The sequence below is a fragment of the Festucalex cinctus genome, chromosome 12 (assembly GCF_051991245.1).
Source record: "Festucalex cinctus isolate MCC-2025b chromosome 12, RoL_Fcin_1.0, whole genome shotgun sequence".
NCBI classification, from domain to species: domain Eukaryota; kingdom Metazoa; phylum Chordata; class Actinopteri; order Syngnathiformes; family Syngnathidae; genus Festucalex; species Festucalex cinctus.
In genome coordinates this window covers 10,634,024-10,650,975 of record NC_135422.1, presented here as the reverse complement: position 1 = coordinate 10,650,975, position 16,952 = coordinate 10,634,024, and the positions used below count along the sequence as shown (strand labels likewise).

Genomic DNA, 16,952 nt, shown 5'->3' with positions numbered 1-16,952 from the left:
TTGTTAAAGTGTTTATTAAACTGTAAAATCACTGGACTCATCGATGGTAGCGAAACTTGTGTTATTGCGCCCCCCGTTGACCAACAATGCTCAGCGCCACCTCGACGGGGGAGCATTCAAGAAGCGCAATGTGCTGCGGCTAAGTAAACCAAACAAATGGAGGAGTTGAAGACTTTTATCTGCCCTTTGTTAATTTAAGTGTTTTTGGAACAAACACTAGCACTGAATTGCGTTTTGACGTACTTTCAACTCTTATTCTATGGTAAATACGTTTAGCGAACATTTGACGAGCTGTCTTGAACGCCACTCGTCAGCAGTTTGTTTTGTTATGATGGTGACTCTAGGTAAGTAGCGAACTCATTTTACATTTATAATAGTCTTAGCGTTTATATAATCCCTGTAATACAGTTGTTTTCTTTCGACTTTAATGTTTATGCGATAACTAAGTTTGTAATATTTTGTTTGGCGTCTTTAAACTAATTGCAACCTTAGTATCCGGCATCTCTCATCCTAGCCCGCATGCTAAGGAAGTTGGCCAACTACACCGGAACTCATTAGTTGATGTGACAGAATGTAACTGTAATAAGTAACAATTAAATAATCTATTAACACTTGCGTATGTAAATGACCTGTGGTGTGTGTGTGTGTTGCACAATAGTCGAAGTGTTGAGTCTCCTGCTGGTGTCCGTGTTGTGGGGCTGCACCAACCCTTTCCTCAAAAAAGGCACTGAAGGTATCGAACATGTGTCCAAGTCAAGCAAAGTGACTCAATTTCTTGCTGAGATCAAGTTTCTCTTCCTTAATCTCAAGGTAAACACACACCATCTCTCTCTCTCTCTCTCTCTCTCTCTCTCTCTCTCTCTCTCTCTCTCTCTCTTAAAATGTATTTAATATTTTATTATATCACCATAAAATGGATGCCCCTCCTTCTCTATCCATCCTCAGTACCTCATCCCGTTTGTCCTGAACCAAAGTGGCTCTTTGGTCTACTATTACACACTTTCCACCGCAGGTGAGACAACAATAATACTGCACATCTAGCCAGCAGATGCAACAAAAACAAGAAATGTTCCATCCTGTTCGTCTCACATGTTTACTCAGCCACTAAATTTCCGTCTTGCAGACTTGTCATTGGCCGTCCCCGTGTCCAACTCTCTCACCTTCCTGTGGACTCTGCTCACTGGCAAGTTGCTGGGTGAAAACTTTGGAGGCAAACGTGAGTTCAATTCAATTGTGACACATTAGTTTGCTTTTTCCAAAAGGAAAGAAAAAAAAAAGACAACTTCATCAGCCTTGTTCAAACTTTTTCTTGTTTTTTTTTAAACATTTTTCTATCCGTGTCTTTTTAGAGGCTGTCGCCGGAATGTTCCTCACTATGGTTGGTGTCACTTTGTGTATCGTAAGCTCTATGAATGATGTCGGCACTCAGGCTCAGTCCTGATGACCTTCCAGTGTGCATGAACAAACTAGTAAGAGCATCTTGACTCAACATGCTCTTTTATTATACAGCGCTGCCTTGACTTATGAGTTTAATTCATTCCTCATATCTTGAATCAACTTTCCCCATTGAAATGAATGGAAATGTCATTGACCCATTGCAGCCCACCATAAAACATCAAGTTTTATTTTTGTTTTTAATAAGAAAAATAGCACAGCTGATGTCTGTCAAAATTAGGTCACCGCTGGCCCGCCCGTCCTTCAAGATCGTTTGCATTCGAGCAGCGTGACCGTTGGCAGCCATATTTCTGAGCTAAGCAAACAAGTAAAGACCTATCCATGAGAGTGTTACGCTGAGTGTGAGAGGGGGTCTGGTGGGTTCACGCAGGGTTCATTCCCGCAACTTGACCAGATTTATGGAGCTCCTATAGAAAGTTCACTTTGGTGCAACGTGAAAGTCGTCCAAATGAGAACGTAGGAGCACAGGAGCACGCTGCTTTGCATTGAAAGTGGTTGCTTTCTACTACACATTCTTCACTGATACTTGAAATTCGTATTCACGTGAGAAAATAAGCTCTTGAGTCACATACACTGAAGTAGCGATGAAAATGAAAACAAAGATAAATCATTACAAAAACATTCTATCATTAATGTGTACTATAGCCTGTAAAATCAACTGAATATTTTTTTTGAAGCAGGAAGTACAAATAAACATGGCTGCACAAGTGTCCTTCATGACCCAGACTGCATAAAAAGAAAATGAATGACATTTCTCTGTTTAAAAAAAATAAATAAAAATAATAATAAAAAAAATGTTTGTTAACCCGGCAGCATTTTCCCGCACCCTGAAATAAAATCAACAAATACTGTTTGATACGATACCTTTACCTTTCCTGCTTGGCTGAGGTAATAATGTTCGGATGATGTCATCAAAATTGTGCGACATCAAAATATTGTGCATTGTGTGTGTAATATTGTGCATCTGCATCCAAATAAATCTCACTAAAAATACAATCAAATATGTTTAATTCTCCCCACCCCATTCAGACTTTCCTGAAATTATTTCTTTGCATGAACTAAGTTCGAAGGTTTTTTTTTTTTTAAATGGACTTTTCGTCATGAAAAATTAATAACATTACTTGGCTCTTTATTACAGTTTAACGAAGGCAAATCAAGAGAGTGGTTATGATGGTTCTTCAATTCGATCTTCTCCCTGGTGGTGGTTCTGTGCTCTTTTTGGACCTTCCTGTAAAAAAACAAAAGTCGATTTGGTTTTGAGCCCTGATATGATAATTCTTCTCAAACTTTCTACCCCAAATATCAGCAAAGAATACTGCGTTGCTCTCCAAGTACACTATCATGACCAAACATTTAAATATATTAGTAAAGTAGTGTCACTCATCAAAAATCGAGACAAAAAAAAATAATAATATTGTAACTAAGCCATTGTAAAATTGTTTGAATAAAAAATTATTCAATTCAAAAGTATAGAACGTAAAAATACAACTGAACTGTACTCGAGCAGTGATTCTTTCACGTACCACTAGAGGGGGCCTGGTGGTATGCGGACCACACATAGTTACGCTTGTCTTTTCCTCCAAAGTATTTCCCTGAATTTCTCTGTGAGAATTGGGAGTGTTCAAATTCATCTTGTTGAGTTCAGGCTCCTTTAAAACAAAACACTCACGTTAGACCCACAATGCAGGAAGTTAGCCCCCAAAATGTGTGTGTACCAAATTTTCAGTGTTAAACTCCTCTTCTGTGCTTTGTATGATCGCCGTCTGTTCTGCTTCATCTTGCTCGGATGGCAGCAACTTTAAGACGGCAAAAATATAATGTTTTGGGCCTTGTAATGCAAAAACCAATTTTTAATAGATTGCTTGTTTATTGAGTGTACCGTCAGTGTGCCATGAACAGCGTCATATGTGTTGTTTAGTTCCTCATCCTCCACTATTTCTGCCACCCTCTTTAGGATAAAAGAACATTTTACAGTTACAAAAAAATACACTTACTAGACAATTTACTAAGTACATAATTTAATGAGTGTCAATAAATCAATTTAATTAATCAAATAGTATATTCATAGTCAACCTGATCAACAGGAAATTCTGTAGCTGTATTCTCATCCTCCTGCACCTCCTCAGCTCCTCTGACCTCCTCCCTCCTCCTCCGTGCTCCCGGCTTGAAGACGGCACGATAGACTTCAGCAAAACAAAATAAGAATAATTAATTAAAATAACGAGATATAAGATTTAGCTGAGAAATGATGGCGAGTATGTGCGCTGGTGCCGATGGTCCTGACCGGGTCCGTTGCTGTGGGGAGGTCTCGGCGTTCCTCTGGCTTTGTGAATCCTGACAGGCTTGCTGAAGTGTACAGAGTTGTCGTCCGCTCTCGGGTCTCTTCTCACGTCTGTCCAGTGCTGCTGCTGCTGTGCGGCGGCAGCTTCATAACCCGTCGACTTCACCCGACGCTCGTCTGACTGATAGTGTTGGACATTGAGGGGGCATGGGTGATGTACCGATGTAGATACAGTAGAAAAACATGGGGCAAAAATGTCTTTTCTTACATTTGCGTAATAAAAAACAACACAAAAAAAACCTTGAAACCCTTTGAAATTTATGGAGAAATAAAACAAAATTTGACATTTTTATTTACAAGGTCTGTCAACAGGACATAGTGGGATAGTGGGGCTGCTATCATACTTCAGGACATGGATGACTCGCAAAAATGAATTTCAGATAAATTCTGCATCCCTACTATATTTTTATATACAGTGTAGCCTATATGTGGTTTTACCTCTGGAGAGTTGAGCAGAGCCGAGTCACTACATTGGTCTCCTGGACCGCTTCCTTCCTTCCTGTTCTACAACAAAAATAACAAAAACACATTGACTGATTGACAATGACTTTTTGCAGAGTTGCTTTATAAAAGAAAATCAAAAATCTTAGGAGTAGTAACCTTTAATTAATTGCGCATGGAACCATACTTGGATCAAATGGAGGGTGGTGAAAGGTAATGGCAACAAAGAAAGCGATCAACGTCAATATAATTAAACAGAATTATTAGAATGTTAACAGTATGTATACAGTTAAATAATGAAACGTGAAAGAAAGTTACTTTGTTAAAAAAAAAAAAGGTTCTGTGGTTGAAGTTTAGAATGCTCATTTTTATTAAAAACTGATGATCACAATATGGTAAATAATCAAGTATTTGAAAAAAATTAATAAATAAATGTGAGGATGTGTACTGACTTGTGAGATACCGTACGTTATTGTGAATAATAATCCTCATTGTAACATTTGCGTTCTTTTAGGACATGCTGGTTAAAAAAAAATTGATATTTACCACGTTTCTCCTCAGTGTCCGTCTCTTTCCTGGGTAATACCTATAAATAGGGGCAAAAACAATGTCATGTGACAACAACACATCCGTTTTTTTTTTGTTTTTTGTTTTTTATGGAAATTAATTAATTGATTTTACCGAATTGGAGCTTGGCTCTTTATAGGAACTCAGTTCAGCTCACTTCACAATAACCATGCAACAGTTTGGCAAACGGCAAATAATTCACCAAAAAGGAGGCCAAAAGCTGTTTAAACGTCACTCCCATTTAAAACTTTTTGTCAAACTAAACACACACACACACACACACACACACACACACACACACACAAACCCCAAGTATTTAAAACAACCACACAGCTTTGTCTGAGAAAAAGTCCCCTTAGCAATCAATACAAAATGTCATTGCCATGCAAATGGATTTAATCGATAGTTGTGGTTTTAGAAGCAACGGATATTTGAACAGAACACAGGACAGATAATATAAAAATAGTTGAATGGATACAATATATTCTTTATGAAAAATGTCTAATATTAAATTTTACTGAGTTACATAACAGTAGTAGAAGTAGTACTATTCTTTGTTTATTATTATTTTTTCTGTTATTTCTCTGTTTATATAAAGTAGAAAATAGAGTATGGAAACATGAGCATGATCACAGAATGATTTAAAGTCGTATCTCAAGGCGTCACTGCATATTTTTTTAAAGCAACACTTGTGCATGCATCCCATCCAGAACTATATAGCAAATTGAATGCTTTTTGTTGGTATTTTTTGATTGCATTTTTGTCCATTTTTAAAAAAATATAGTTTTTTAAATGTGTGTTGGAAATGATTAATATAATGTTTATGTTTTTATTCTTCAATGAAAGGACGGATTGCCTCATAAAATATTTGAGATTTGATAAGTTACAATTAAATCCGTTGAAATGTCATGCTTTTGAAAATTAGGTCTCTGACAGAACTCTGACATAACAGTTCAGTACTTCTCTGTGGCTTTCGAGACCAGCAGCTCCACATACGGGAGCTTCTTGAACCTCTCGGTTCCCACGGCAACATAACAGCGTCCGGTCTCCAGCTCCCCCGCCGAGGTCACCGTGGCCCCCTCCACAGAACACAACCTGACAGAGTCACGCAGCGGTCAGATCAGGTCCAGTTATTACTACACTGCCTACGTTTTTTTTTTTTTTTTTTTTTTTTTTTAAACTGACCTCCGCACGGCTCCGGTCCGTAAGCTGACCTTGTCGGTAACCATGCTGAGGATCTGCTCTAGGTCCCGCTGCATGCTGCGAGGTATGATGAATCGGAAGGGTGGACACAGGAGGTCCCCATTGCGGAAAACGCTGAAATATTACATAAACGCGTCATGCAAGTACTTTGAGTAGCTGTATGTGATCGGACAAGTTTTGTCTTACTGTATAATGCATGGCACTGGAACAAACTTCCTCCATTTGGCTGACACGATGGGCCTCTGGATTATTTTTGCCTGTGGGGGACAGTCCACTAATAAGCAATGTTTCCATCAAGTGCAACAGTTTGATACACAATTTTATGTGTACAGTATTAAGTGTCAAAGCAAACATTTTACACCAACTAACACCACATAAAATACTTGACTCTCCAAGCAATTCACTACTTAATTTCAATGTCAGTGCATGGCCTTTAATGGAAACGTTTTCCCTCCCAACATGGCCGCCATGTAGGCACGTCGGTTAGCTAGACTGCTACAGTACTCTGGCATGTCCAGTCTTCGGGCGCCTTCAGAAATACGCTCTGAAGTCAGTTGAGGCAACACCGAACGTGCCGCGGTACAGTGTGTTGTGTTAGCATTAGCAAGACTTGTGCCTTGTTTACAACTTGGCTCAGTCGTAATCAACTTGCTTGGCCACATATCTAGCTAACATCAACATTAGCCAGCTTGAACCACCACCTTAAAGAAAAGCCCCAAACCTAGCACCACTATACAAAAAAAAAAAAAATTACAACTTTATTCCACATTAAAGCTTCAATCTCTTAAAATCACATGACTATGTACGGTAGTAACATTACATTTTTCAATTTTTTTTTTAAATAATAATAATAATAATAATAATAAATTTAAAAAAAAATCTATTGTCGTAATATGAAATGAATTCTTGCGGCATTCAACTTTTTTTTAAATTCAGCAATATTATAAACTTATTCTGGGGAGGAGAACTATTGTTGTAACATTATGACATTTTCTTGCAACATTGTTTTTTGTTTTTTTTTTTAAATACAAAATACAACTTTATCCAAATATTACGAGACTGTATTCACATAACATTAGCGCATTAGTCAAGTGACATCATACGACTAAATTATGACTTTACAATATTCTCTTCAGTTTTGCAACATCGTACAACCATCTTGTAACATTACGGTGTTCAAAAGAAAAATATTTTAATAATAAAATATGATTTCCATTTTGTAACATTGAAATGTTCTCCTCTTGGGAGACCTTTATTCTTGTAACAATAAATTTATTCATGAAACAATACGTTTTGTTTTGTTTTCTAAGACATAAACCCAACTTTATCTTCATATTATGAGCTGTTTCTTGCATAATTACAGCTCTATACTTGTAAGTTGTAACATTACAATGTGTGTGTCCTGCAACTTTCTGAATTTTATTTATACTATTATTTTATTCTCAAGTTTCAGTTTAATATTGTAGCATGAAGAATTTTCCTCCAAATATGCCTTTTTTTTATGTAACAATACAACTTTGTTTTTTTCTTAATTAAATACAAATGACTTTTTAAAACAGCTAACATTTTGCACAGTCTGAATATCTATAAAGTGATTCCTTAGCGCACAATTGAGAATAGCTGCTCACTGGACATCAAACTAGTTGAGTCATGAATCCATAATTCCATTTTACCCTAAATGCTTCAAGGCAGGATTAATCAGCAATCAAAATGAACATCGATGTGTTGTAGGGTCTATTTTTGTCCTTGTTGACTGGGTAGGGGGTCCACTGGTGCATTCCTGTAGTTAGACTTACTTGGATAAATAAGTAATGGACTGAGCAGTGGCCCTTAAAGGTAAAATGTTTAATAAGAAAGATGAGCCGGCCTACCTGAGTGTCTTCACGTGCTGCCGGCTGCTTTTTCACACCCGTGTTGACGTAGCTGCATCATGGGAGGACAAACAAACAACAAAAAAGCTCATCAATATAAATGAGCAGAAGTGTCACAAGTAGCCTACTCATACGTTGATGCATATTTTAAAAAGACTTCTAAATTTATATGTGCAAATTTAACTCCTGTACATGAGTAAAAAGACAAACATACAAAATAAACAATGTTTCAATGTGTTTTTAATGAGAAAAATGCCATATGCTATACTGTAATATTACACACAAAAATTGGATTGCATATAAACAAAAATAATTAAACAGTTTTCCTCACACTTTCTCCTTCATTGCAAGTGACTGTGTCGATAACAACACAGTTACATAGATGCTAGTTGTTAGCATATTTGTCTGTGGAGTTTTGCTTTGTTTGTTAGCATTAAAGTAGCAGATAGCGTAATTCTCTTTCTTTAATATTTTAATATATAATACGTGTCCATCCTTATATTTTGACAACTAAATCCTGTTATATGTTTCATGTTGATGTTAAAGAACTAGCTAGCGTTGGTTCAACTTTAATGCTCTCAAAACAGTGTTCCCACAACTTAGCTAAGATTAGTGAACTGGCTAACAAAAAATTGCTAATGCTATATAATGACTGCTTACAAATAAAAAGTTGTTAAATACTATAGAGATACCAGAAAAATCCACAATAACAAAGTATTTTTACTCTCAACAGACGACTAAAGCTTCACTGCTACTTACTCCAGTTTCTTGAACTTCTCAAAACCGGCGGCAACATACTGGGCCCCCGTCTGCAAGTCGTGGAGGTCGGCGACCTTGTGGCCCTGCCTGGGGGTGTACAGGGTCCTGACAGCCAGTGAGGCCCCAATATTGTGGGTCACCTCGTTAAGGAAGGCCTCCATGGAGGACACCTGCCGCTGGTTGATCACAAACCGGCGGCCGCTAAAGAACGGGTCACCGTTCCTGTACACCACCACGCTCTTTACCGGGGGTTGCGCTGTGGTGGCGGCCATCTTGGTACCCTACTACTGCTACTGCACAAGACACGAATGGAAGAACATTCACATGTATTGTATGTCATTGTACACCAAAAATCTTTCTTTGGTCTACGACTTACACAATTCCACCAATTGAAATCATTCCAATTTCAAATGTTCATTATGATTCATTTTCGGTATTCAGCATTCATTCATATTAAACCAGGACATGTTGGATATTGTTTTCTATATTCCAGAATTCCCAGTTTTTCACAATTCCACATTTTCCACGTAGGAAAACCCTCATCTTTCCCATTCCAAACTCAGTGCTGAGCTAAATATTAGGTACTATTTCCCACGTTCCTCAAATTCCACACTTTCAAAAAAATAACAAAATAAAATCCCAGATCAAAGACATATTTGACATATTAGCCACTTTCTACAATTCTTGACTGATTCAAACCAAATATTCAATTTATTCAACACATCTTGGGAACTATTCCTATTCCCCAAATGCCTAAAATTTAAAAATAACCCCCCCAAATTTAGGCAAATGTCATATATTTACCGCCTCCTTCCAGATTTATTGACTGACTAAAACTATTCCAAGTCTCACATTCTACATTTCAATATGATTTCCGCAGCATTTCGGTTCATTTTTTTTTTTTTTAGCATTCACACGGAATTTCTACAGAAATGTCATTGTCTAGTTCTATACCCGCAAACTTTATTAGTATTATTATACCAAAAAATACCACCTTCCCCGCATTTTTATACCCACTCAAAAAAAGTCCAGTGAAGGAGTCCTTAATAATAATAATAGGTTCCTCATCATCTAACGTCAAATTCAAGGTTTTCATCAGAACATCTTTAGAACTAGTAACTACAGTATTCCACATTCACCAAATTGCACCTTTTTTTTAACAATAAAATCAATCACCAAATAAATCACATTTTACAAATTTACCTCCTTTTATGTTTAGTGATTAGGTCAAACCATCCTGAGACTCACGTTTAAAAACAAAAACAAAAAACAAAACAATCCTCATCTTTTCCATTCAAAATTAAGTGTTGTGCAAGAACTATAGGTCGCTTGCACATGTCGTCACTTCCGCCTCGGATTTCTCGTAGTCGCCATGCTGGGTGGCCTCCATTTACGTAGCGATTCGGTCTAAACACGTATCTATCACGTTTGTTGTCTGCGTTTAAAATGGTACATTGTTGCTGCATCGTTGGCTGTTCGAACAAAGCCAAGGGGGAAAATGGTCGGTCTTTTTTTCCGAATTCCGAAAATAATTAGGAACCAGGGCCTGGAGACAGGAGTGCGGACTCCGGAGGGAAGTCGTTACTTTGGGCTCGTGTGTGCAGCGATCACTTTGTGAGCGGTAAGCTTGTTTACCTTTATTTAATGCATGAGGATTAATAACGTTTCGACCGCCCATATATGGGCAAGTTGCTTATGTTTTGGATTCATGAGCAAGCAAGTTCGGTAGTACAAGCTGGCTAGCGGACGTTAGCCGAAAGCTAACATCGAACATTTTCACCCAAGTAGTGCCAGTGCAAAGTGTTTACTGCTGAAATTGGATTGATTAGTCTTGGGCTTTTAATGCCGATAGCATGTTTTTTTGGTGGCAAAATGTAAACTTGGAAAAAAAAGAGACAGAAGGGGCTGATGCAAGAAAACAGACCCCCGGGGGTGATGCAAGAAAACAGAACCCGGTAGCCTACACATCATGCTAAAGAACTTATTCACGGCCACCCTACTGCAGTAAAATAACCAGTCTTTCCATATTTTATTTGTTTATATATTTGTTTATTTTAACAGGTCGCCCTGCGCCCGTTTTTCTGTCCAATCATCCCGACTGGGCTCCAACATTAAAGTTGGGTCCCAAGTTACAACATCTATGTCTCAGCCCAGTCGGTGCCAAGATATGAACGTGCACAGGAGAGACAAGCAAAGAAAAGACGACTCGAAGTGGCAGAGATTGTTGCAGTTATGCAGCCAGATGGCTCCAGTAACCTGTACCCTCAAGTCCTGCTGACATCATTGACTCTGGTATGCCACTCAGAATTCATTACATGATATATTGTATGCATGAGTGAATGTATGTGTTTGTTTGTGTGTGTACACGCACCTTATATTTTAGAGACATTTGGAAGTGTTTATAGAAATAAGTATTTGCCTGTAGCAATGTTCATACATTAAAAAATGCAACAAAATGTGTACATTTCTTTTACACTGACAAAAAAACTATACTACTTTACTATATTAAACCTATTACTGGTACCGTATTTTTTTTGTGATTTATTTATTAATTTTTTTCTTTAGGGATCTCATGCCACACCGACTTGATTGTCAATGACATGATGGAAACGAAGGCGAGCATCAAAGCATTGGAGGAGGACAACATGCGACTGTTTGTTTGGCGCTAATAAAGGCAGCGATTATACAAATTCTATTGTTGGGTTTGTTTACAAAGCTATACATAATACAAATGACAGGATTTGACTCAATGTGCAATATGGTCCCTCTTAAAGTAATGGCATAAATCTCTATTATTTCTAAAAGCACAAAAAATGAAGTGAATAATGATTAGATGTAGTAATTTCAGGGATAAAACTGAACCGTTAATTAATGTAGTTTATTTTAGCACAGGTGCCTACCATCCTGAGATGACGGTATGATGTAATGTTGAGGGGGTACGCAATGACTTTCATTATGCTATGTACAGAGGAAAAAGTTGCTCTCCTTTAAATTTGTTTAATGTAAGACAAGTACCAGTACTGTGTTTCAGTTTTCCCAATAATCCTTGTTTCACACTTGTCACAAAACCACTGTCCTTTTGGCAGTCTAGATTGGCACACTTCAAGTGATATCATTTGATTTTACAATCTGCTGCAGCACAAAAAACTACTTTATTCCGCATCTTTGAAGTACATGAGCAAGTGGTAGGTGACAGCGGCTGAGCAGGAACACTGGAAGTCCACTGCTGATCTAGTAAATGCTCTCCCGAGCAGTTCAGGTAAGGAGGGGATTTTGGGAAAAAAAACTCTGGCTTTTCCAACTGGCCAAAACGAGCGATCTGGGTGGACTCGCTCAATCACACTTTGTCCACACCACAAAGTCGCAGAAGTCCGTCCAGTTAAACTCATCTGTGCCTGAATCTGAAAATATTACAAACATTGTAATGAAAATATGAAACATAGAATTAAATAATAAACTACAAAAAGTAAAGCCATACATACCTGGTAATAATATTGGTGTTGTCGTGACAAGTGATGGGAATTGTTGCCATCCGGCACCAGACAGAAATTGGGTGTTGTGACAGCCTCCTTAACCGTGAGATCATAAGAAAAGCTGTCAGTATGCTCAGTAGTTACCATGAACACGTTTTATTGTACTGGAAACTGAAACTAAAAATACGTCCTCTGAGTGGTTAACCTTAACCATTTAGAATAAGTTGATTAAGTAACATGTAACTAGTGAAAGGGTAGCATTAAATTTAATTAAGCCACGGGGAGGCTGTGCATAGTTACTTTTTATTCTTATACGCTCTGCCATATTTGCCTGTTATAAAATTGTTAGAAAAACCACATCAGGTAAACCCAGCTGTGCATGTAAACACAATGATAACAGGAAGCCTGAGAACAAATCAACATTTTTGTGTGCAGAATTACCAACACCATGTGGTTTACTTACGTGCAACAGCAACCGTTTCTTCTGATGCGATGTTAAAGTTTACACTCTGTATCCACCCGCTTACAAAATAATTGTAAGCCTCCAGGGATTTGTTGGCGTGTTATGGAGCATGTTGTCAACACGAGGTAGGGAAAGATGTCCAGAGATGTCACATTTGGCCAGCAAGCTTTCTCCGTCAAAAAAAAAAATCACCCTTGGTCAGGACGTAATTAGGATCAATCCCGCCACACAGAGACACCTTCTGCCTGTATCGTTGTTTTTGATCTTCCGGTAAATCGTGAAAATACTGCGAAAATTACATCAGGTTGATAAGCTCTACCGTGTAACTCGCGAGTGTACCTTGTGAACCGGCGGACACCCAATATGGCGCCCGAAGGAAAAACTCCCATGATGCATTACGATGTGCAAGCGACCTATTCGAGATTTCACACATTTACCTTGACCTTCCGCATTCCTTGAACAATTCAAGCCGTTCCAACTGCAAACCCTTTCACTAATTCAGACCATACTCAAAATTCCCAAATCCTTTTTACTTTAGCTCTTCAGTATTCACACACAATTTCTACAGAAATCGCGCACACACACACTATGCGGATACACACCACAAAATGAAGAGATGAATCCCCTCTGTGTGGTAGTAGTGATAGTACAAGCACCCGTTCTTCTTCTCCCACTGACACACACGCGCACACACACAACACAAGAGTCGACAACCTTGTGTATTTCCTGGTTGCTATGACAACGCAGCTAGCAAGTGAGTGGCTTCTGAGCCAAACCACTGGCAGCAACCACAACAAAAGGGACACACAGGGTGGGTGGGGGGTGCGAGGTGGATGAGTTGGTCGGTTCCTGTGTTGGAGGCTGATCCAGAATCAGAACGTTTGATCGTATTTGCTCTAATTGCAACAACATTGTAATCAATGGTCAGATATGTGATGGAAGTTGTGTAAAAAAAAAATCACAATTGTACATTAGATTATGAATATTAACTTTCCATGACATTAATAATTAATGTAGATGTAAACATATGCAATTATTTTGTTTGTTACTTTGAAAGCGTCTTGACTGTTTGCTGTCATTTATTTTGTGTTGATTTTTTATGTGTGTTGATTAGGAGCAGATATCACAAGTTTTACTTTCTGTCCCCTTTTATTTTTCTTTTAAAGACTGAAATACATTTTTTGAATTGGAAAAAAATGCATTGAATCTATTATGTCTGTCTGCCATAACATCGTCAGTCACTGAAATGAAAATTAGGGTATAGGTCGCTTGCACATGTCGTCACTTCCGCCTCGGATTTCTCGTAGTCGCCATGCTGGGTGGCCTCCATTTACGTAGCGATTCGGTCTAACACGTATCTATCACGTTTGTTTTCTGCGTTTAAAATTGTACATTGTTGCTGCATCGTTGGCTGTTCGAACAAAGCCAAGGGGGAAAATGGTCGGTCTTTTTTCCGAATTCCGAAAATAATTAGGAACCAGGGCCTGGAGACAGAGGAGTGCGGACTCCGGAGGGAAGTCGTTACTTTGGGCTCGTGTGTGCAGCGATCACTTTGTGAGCGGTAAGCTTGTTTACCTTTATTTAATTTAATGCATAAGGATTAATAACGTTTCGACCGCCCATATATGGGCAAGTTGCTTATGTTTTGGATTCATGAGCAAGCAAGTTCGGTAGTACAAGCTGGTTAGCGGACGTTAGCCGAAAGCTAACATCGAACATTTTCACCCAAGTAGTGCCAGTGCAAAGTGTTTACTGCTGAAATTGGATTGATTAGTCTTGGGCTTTTAATGCCGATAACATGTTTTTTGGTGGCAAAATGTAAACTTGGAAAAAAGAGACAGAAGGGGGTGATGCAAGTAAACAGACCCCGGTAGCCTACACATCATGCTAAAGAACTTATTCACGGCCACCCTACTGCGGTAAAATAACCAGTCTTTCCATATTGTATTTGTTTATATATTTGTTTATTTTAACAGGTCGCCCTGCGCCCGTTTTTCTGTCCAATCATCCCGACTGGGCTCCAACATTAAAGTTGGGTCCCAAGTTACAACATCTATGTCTCAGCCCAGTCGGTGCCAAGATATGAACGTGCACAGGAGAGACAAGCAAAGAAAAGACGACTCGGAAGTGGCAGAGAGTTTGTTGCAGTTATGCAGCCAGATGGCTCCAGTAACCTGTACCCTCAAGTACTGCTGACATCATTGACTCTGGTATGCCACTCAGAATTCATTACATGATATATTGTATGCATGAGTGAATGTATGTGTTTGTTTGTGTGTGTACACGCACCTTATATTTTAGAGACATTTGGAAGTGTTTATAGAAACAAGTATTTGCCTGTAGCAATGTTCATACATTAAAAAATGCAACAAAATGTGTACATTTCTTTTACACTGACAAAAAAACTATACTACTGTACTATATTAAACCTATTACTGGTATGTATTTTTTTGTGATCTTTTTTTTTTATTATTATTTATTATTTCTTTAGGGATCTCATGCCACACCGACTTGATTGCCAATGACATGATGGAAACGAAGGCGAGCATTGAAGGAGGACAACATGCGACTGTTTGTTTGGCGCTAATAAAGGCAGCGAATATACAAATTCTATTGTTGGGTTTGTTTACAAAGCTATACATAATACAAATGACAGGATTTGACTCAATATGGCAATATGGTCCCTCTTAAAGTAATGGCATAAATCTCTATTATTTCTAAAAGCACAAAAAATGAAGTGAATAATGATTAGATGTAGTAATTTCAGGGATAAAATTGAACTGTTAATTAATGCAGTTTATTTTAGCACAGGTGCCTACCATCCTGAGATATTTACATTAAAATTCCTTACTGCTTATCCTCACGAGGGTTGATAATTTGTGTCAAAATATTAGGCCATTATTTTAAGAGTATGACGGTATGATGTAATGTTGATGGGGTATGCAATGACTTTCATTATGCTATGTACAGAGGAAAAAGTTGCTCTCTTTTAAATTTGTTTAATGTAAGACAAGTACCAGTACTGTTACAGTTTTCCCAATAATCCTTGTTTCACACTTGTCACAAAACCACTGTCCACTGTGCCAATCTAGACTTCCAAAAGGCAGTCTAGATTGGCACACTTCAAGTGATATCATTTGATTTTACAATGTGCTGCAGCACAAAAAAACTACTTTACTCCGCATCTTTGAAGTACATGAGCAAGTGGTAGGTGACAGCGGCTGAGCAGGAACACTGGAAGTCCACTGCTGATCTAGTAACTGCTCTCCCGAGCAGTTCAGGTAAGGAGGGGATTTTGGGAAAAAAAACTCTGGCTTTTCCAGCTGGCCAAAACGAGCGATCTGGGTGGACTCGCTCAATCACACTTTGTCCACACCACAAAGTCGCAGAAGTCCCATCCAGTTAAACTCATCTGTGCCTGAATCTGAAAATATTACAAACATTGTAATGAAAATATGAAACATAGAATTAAATAATAAACTACAAAAAGTAAAGCCATACATACCTGGTAATAATATTGGTGTTGTCGTGACAAGTGATGGGAATTGTTGCCATCTGGCACCAGACAGAAATTGGGTGTTGTGACAGCCTCCTTAACCGTGAGATCATAAGAAAAGCTGTCAGTATGCTCAGTAGTTACCATGAACACGTTTTATTGTACTGGAAACTGAAACTAAAAATACGTCCTCTGAGAGTGGTTAACCTTAACCATTTAGAATAAGTTGATTAAGTAACATGTAACTAGTGAAAGGGTAGCATTAAATTTAATTAAGCCACGGGGAGGCTGTGCATAGTTACTTTTTATTCTTATACGCTCTGCCATATTTGCCTGTTATAAAATTATTAGAAAAACCACATCAGGTAAAGCCAGCTGTGCATGTAAACACAATGATAACAGGAAGCCTGAGAACAAATCAACATTTGTGTGTGCAGAATTACCAACACCATGTGGTTTACTTACGTGCAACAGCAACCGTTTCTTCTGATGCGATGTTAAAGTTTACACTCTGTATCCACCCGCTTACAAAATAATTGTAAGCCTCCAGGGATTTGTTGGCGTGTTATGGAGCATGTTGTCAACACGAGGTAGGGAAAGATGTCCAGAGATGTCACATTTGGCCAGCAAGCTTTCTCCGTCAAAAAAAAAATCACCCTTGGTCAGGACGTAATTAGGATCAATCCCGCCACACAGAGACACCTTCTGCCTGTATCGTTGTTTTTGATCTTCCGGTAAATCGTGAAAATACTGCGAAAATTACATCAGGTTGATAAGCTCTACCGTGTAACTCGCGAGTGTACCTTGTGAACCGGCGGACACCCAATATGGCGCCCGAAGGAAAAACTCCCATGATGCATTACGATGTGCAAGCGACCTATAG

At 38.4% G+C, this 16,952-nt stretch overlaps 2 protein-coding genes and 3 long non-coding RNA genes across 11 annotated transcripts; 3 read left to right on the top strand and 2 right to left on the bottom strand.

Annotated features, from left to right (window-relative positions):
- The first annotated feature begins 81 nt into the window (after positions 1-81).
- tmem234 (transmembrane protein 234) lies at positions 82-2,235 on the top strand. Its single transcript, XM_077538549.1, has 5 exons — positions 82-344; positions 659-810; positions 946-1,012; positions 1,124-1,216; positions 1,350-2,235. Exons 1-5 carry the CDS (start codon positions 260-262, stop codon positions 1,439-1,441), a joined length of 489 nt encoding a protein of 162 aa, XP_077394675.1. The 5' UTR covers positions 82-259; the 3' UTR covers positions 1,442-2,235.
- Positions 2,236-2,446: 211 nt separating this feature from the next.
- dcdc2b (doublecortin domain containing 2B) lies at positions 2,447-13,350 on the bottom strand. Of its 7 annotated transcripts, none has more exons than XM_077538542.1 (16): positions 12,913-13,350; positions 12,120-12,739; positions 9,841-12,038; positions 8,638-8,930; positions 7,879-7,930; positions 6,194-6,264; positions 5,990-6,121; positions 5,765-5,899; positions 4,784-4,823; positions 4,235-4,300; positions 3,740-3,917; positions 3,529-3,638; positions 3,335-3,403; positions 3,171-3,251; positions 2,979-3,104; positions 2,447-2,683 (listed from the first exon to the last, which is right to left on the bottom strand). In XM_077538542.1, the coding sequence occupies exons 4-16, from the start codon at positions 8,907-8,909 to the stop codon at positions 2,621-2,623; spliced, it is 1,395 nt and encodes a 464-aa protein (XP_077394668.1). In that variant the 5' UTR covers positions 8,910-8,930; positions 9,841-12,038; positions 12,120-12,739; positions 12,913-13,350; the 3' UTR covers positions 2,447-2,620. The 7 variants fall into 7 exon arrangements, with proteins under 7 accessions (XP_077394668.1, XP_077394669.1, XP_077394672.1 ...); XM_077538543.1 differs by having other exon boundaries at positions 13,176-13,350; XM_077538546.1 differs by lacking the exon at positions 12,913-13,350 and having other exon boundaries at positions 12,120-12,206; positions 12,574-12,900.
- On the top strand, positions 3,410-13,791 carry LOC144031419 (uncharacterized). Its single transcript, XR_013287531.1, has 4 exons — positions 3,410-5,928; positions 8,612-10,258; positions 10,699-10,929; positions 11,203-13,791. It is a non-coding gene; the product is annotated as an uncharacterized LOC144031419 (long non-coding RNA).
- Positions 13,792-13,846: 55 nt separating this feature from the next.
- LOC144031418 (uncharacterized) lies at positions 13,847-15,181 on the top strand. The gene is made up of 3 exons (XR_013287530.1): positions 13,847-14,134; positions 14,550-14,783; positions 15,065-15,181. It is a non-coding gene; the product is annotated as an uncharacterized LOC144031418 (long non-coding RNA).
- Positions 15,182-15,556: 375 nt separating this feature from the next.
- LOC144031420 (uncharacterized) lies at positions 15,557-16,487 on the bottom strand. Its single transcript, XR_013287532.1, has 2 exons — positions 16,079-16,487; positions 15,557-15,997 (listed from the first exon to the last, which is right to left on the bottom strand). It is a non-coding gene; the product is annotated as an uncharacterized LOC144031420 (long non-coding RNA).
- Between the last annotated feature and the right edge of the window lie 465 nt (positions 16,488-16,952).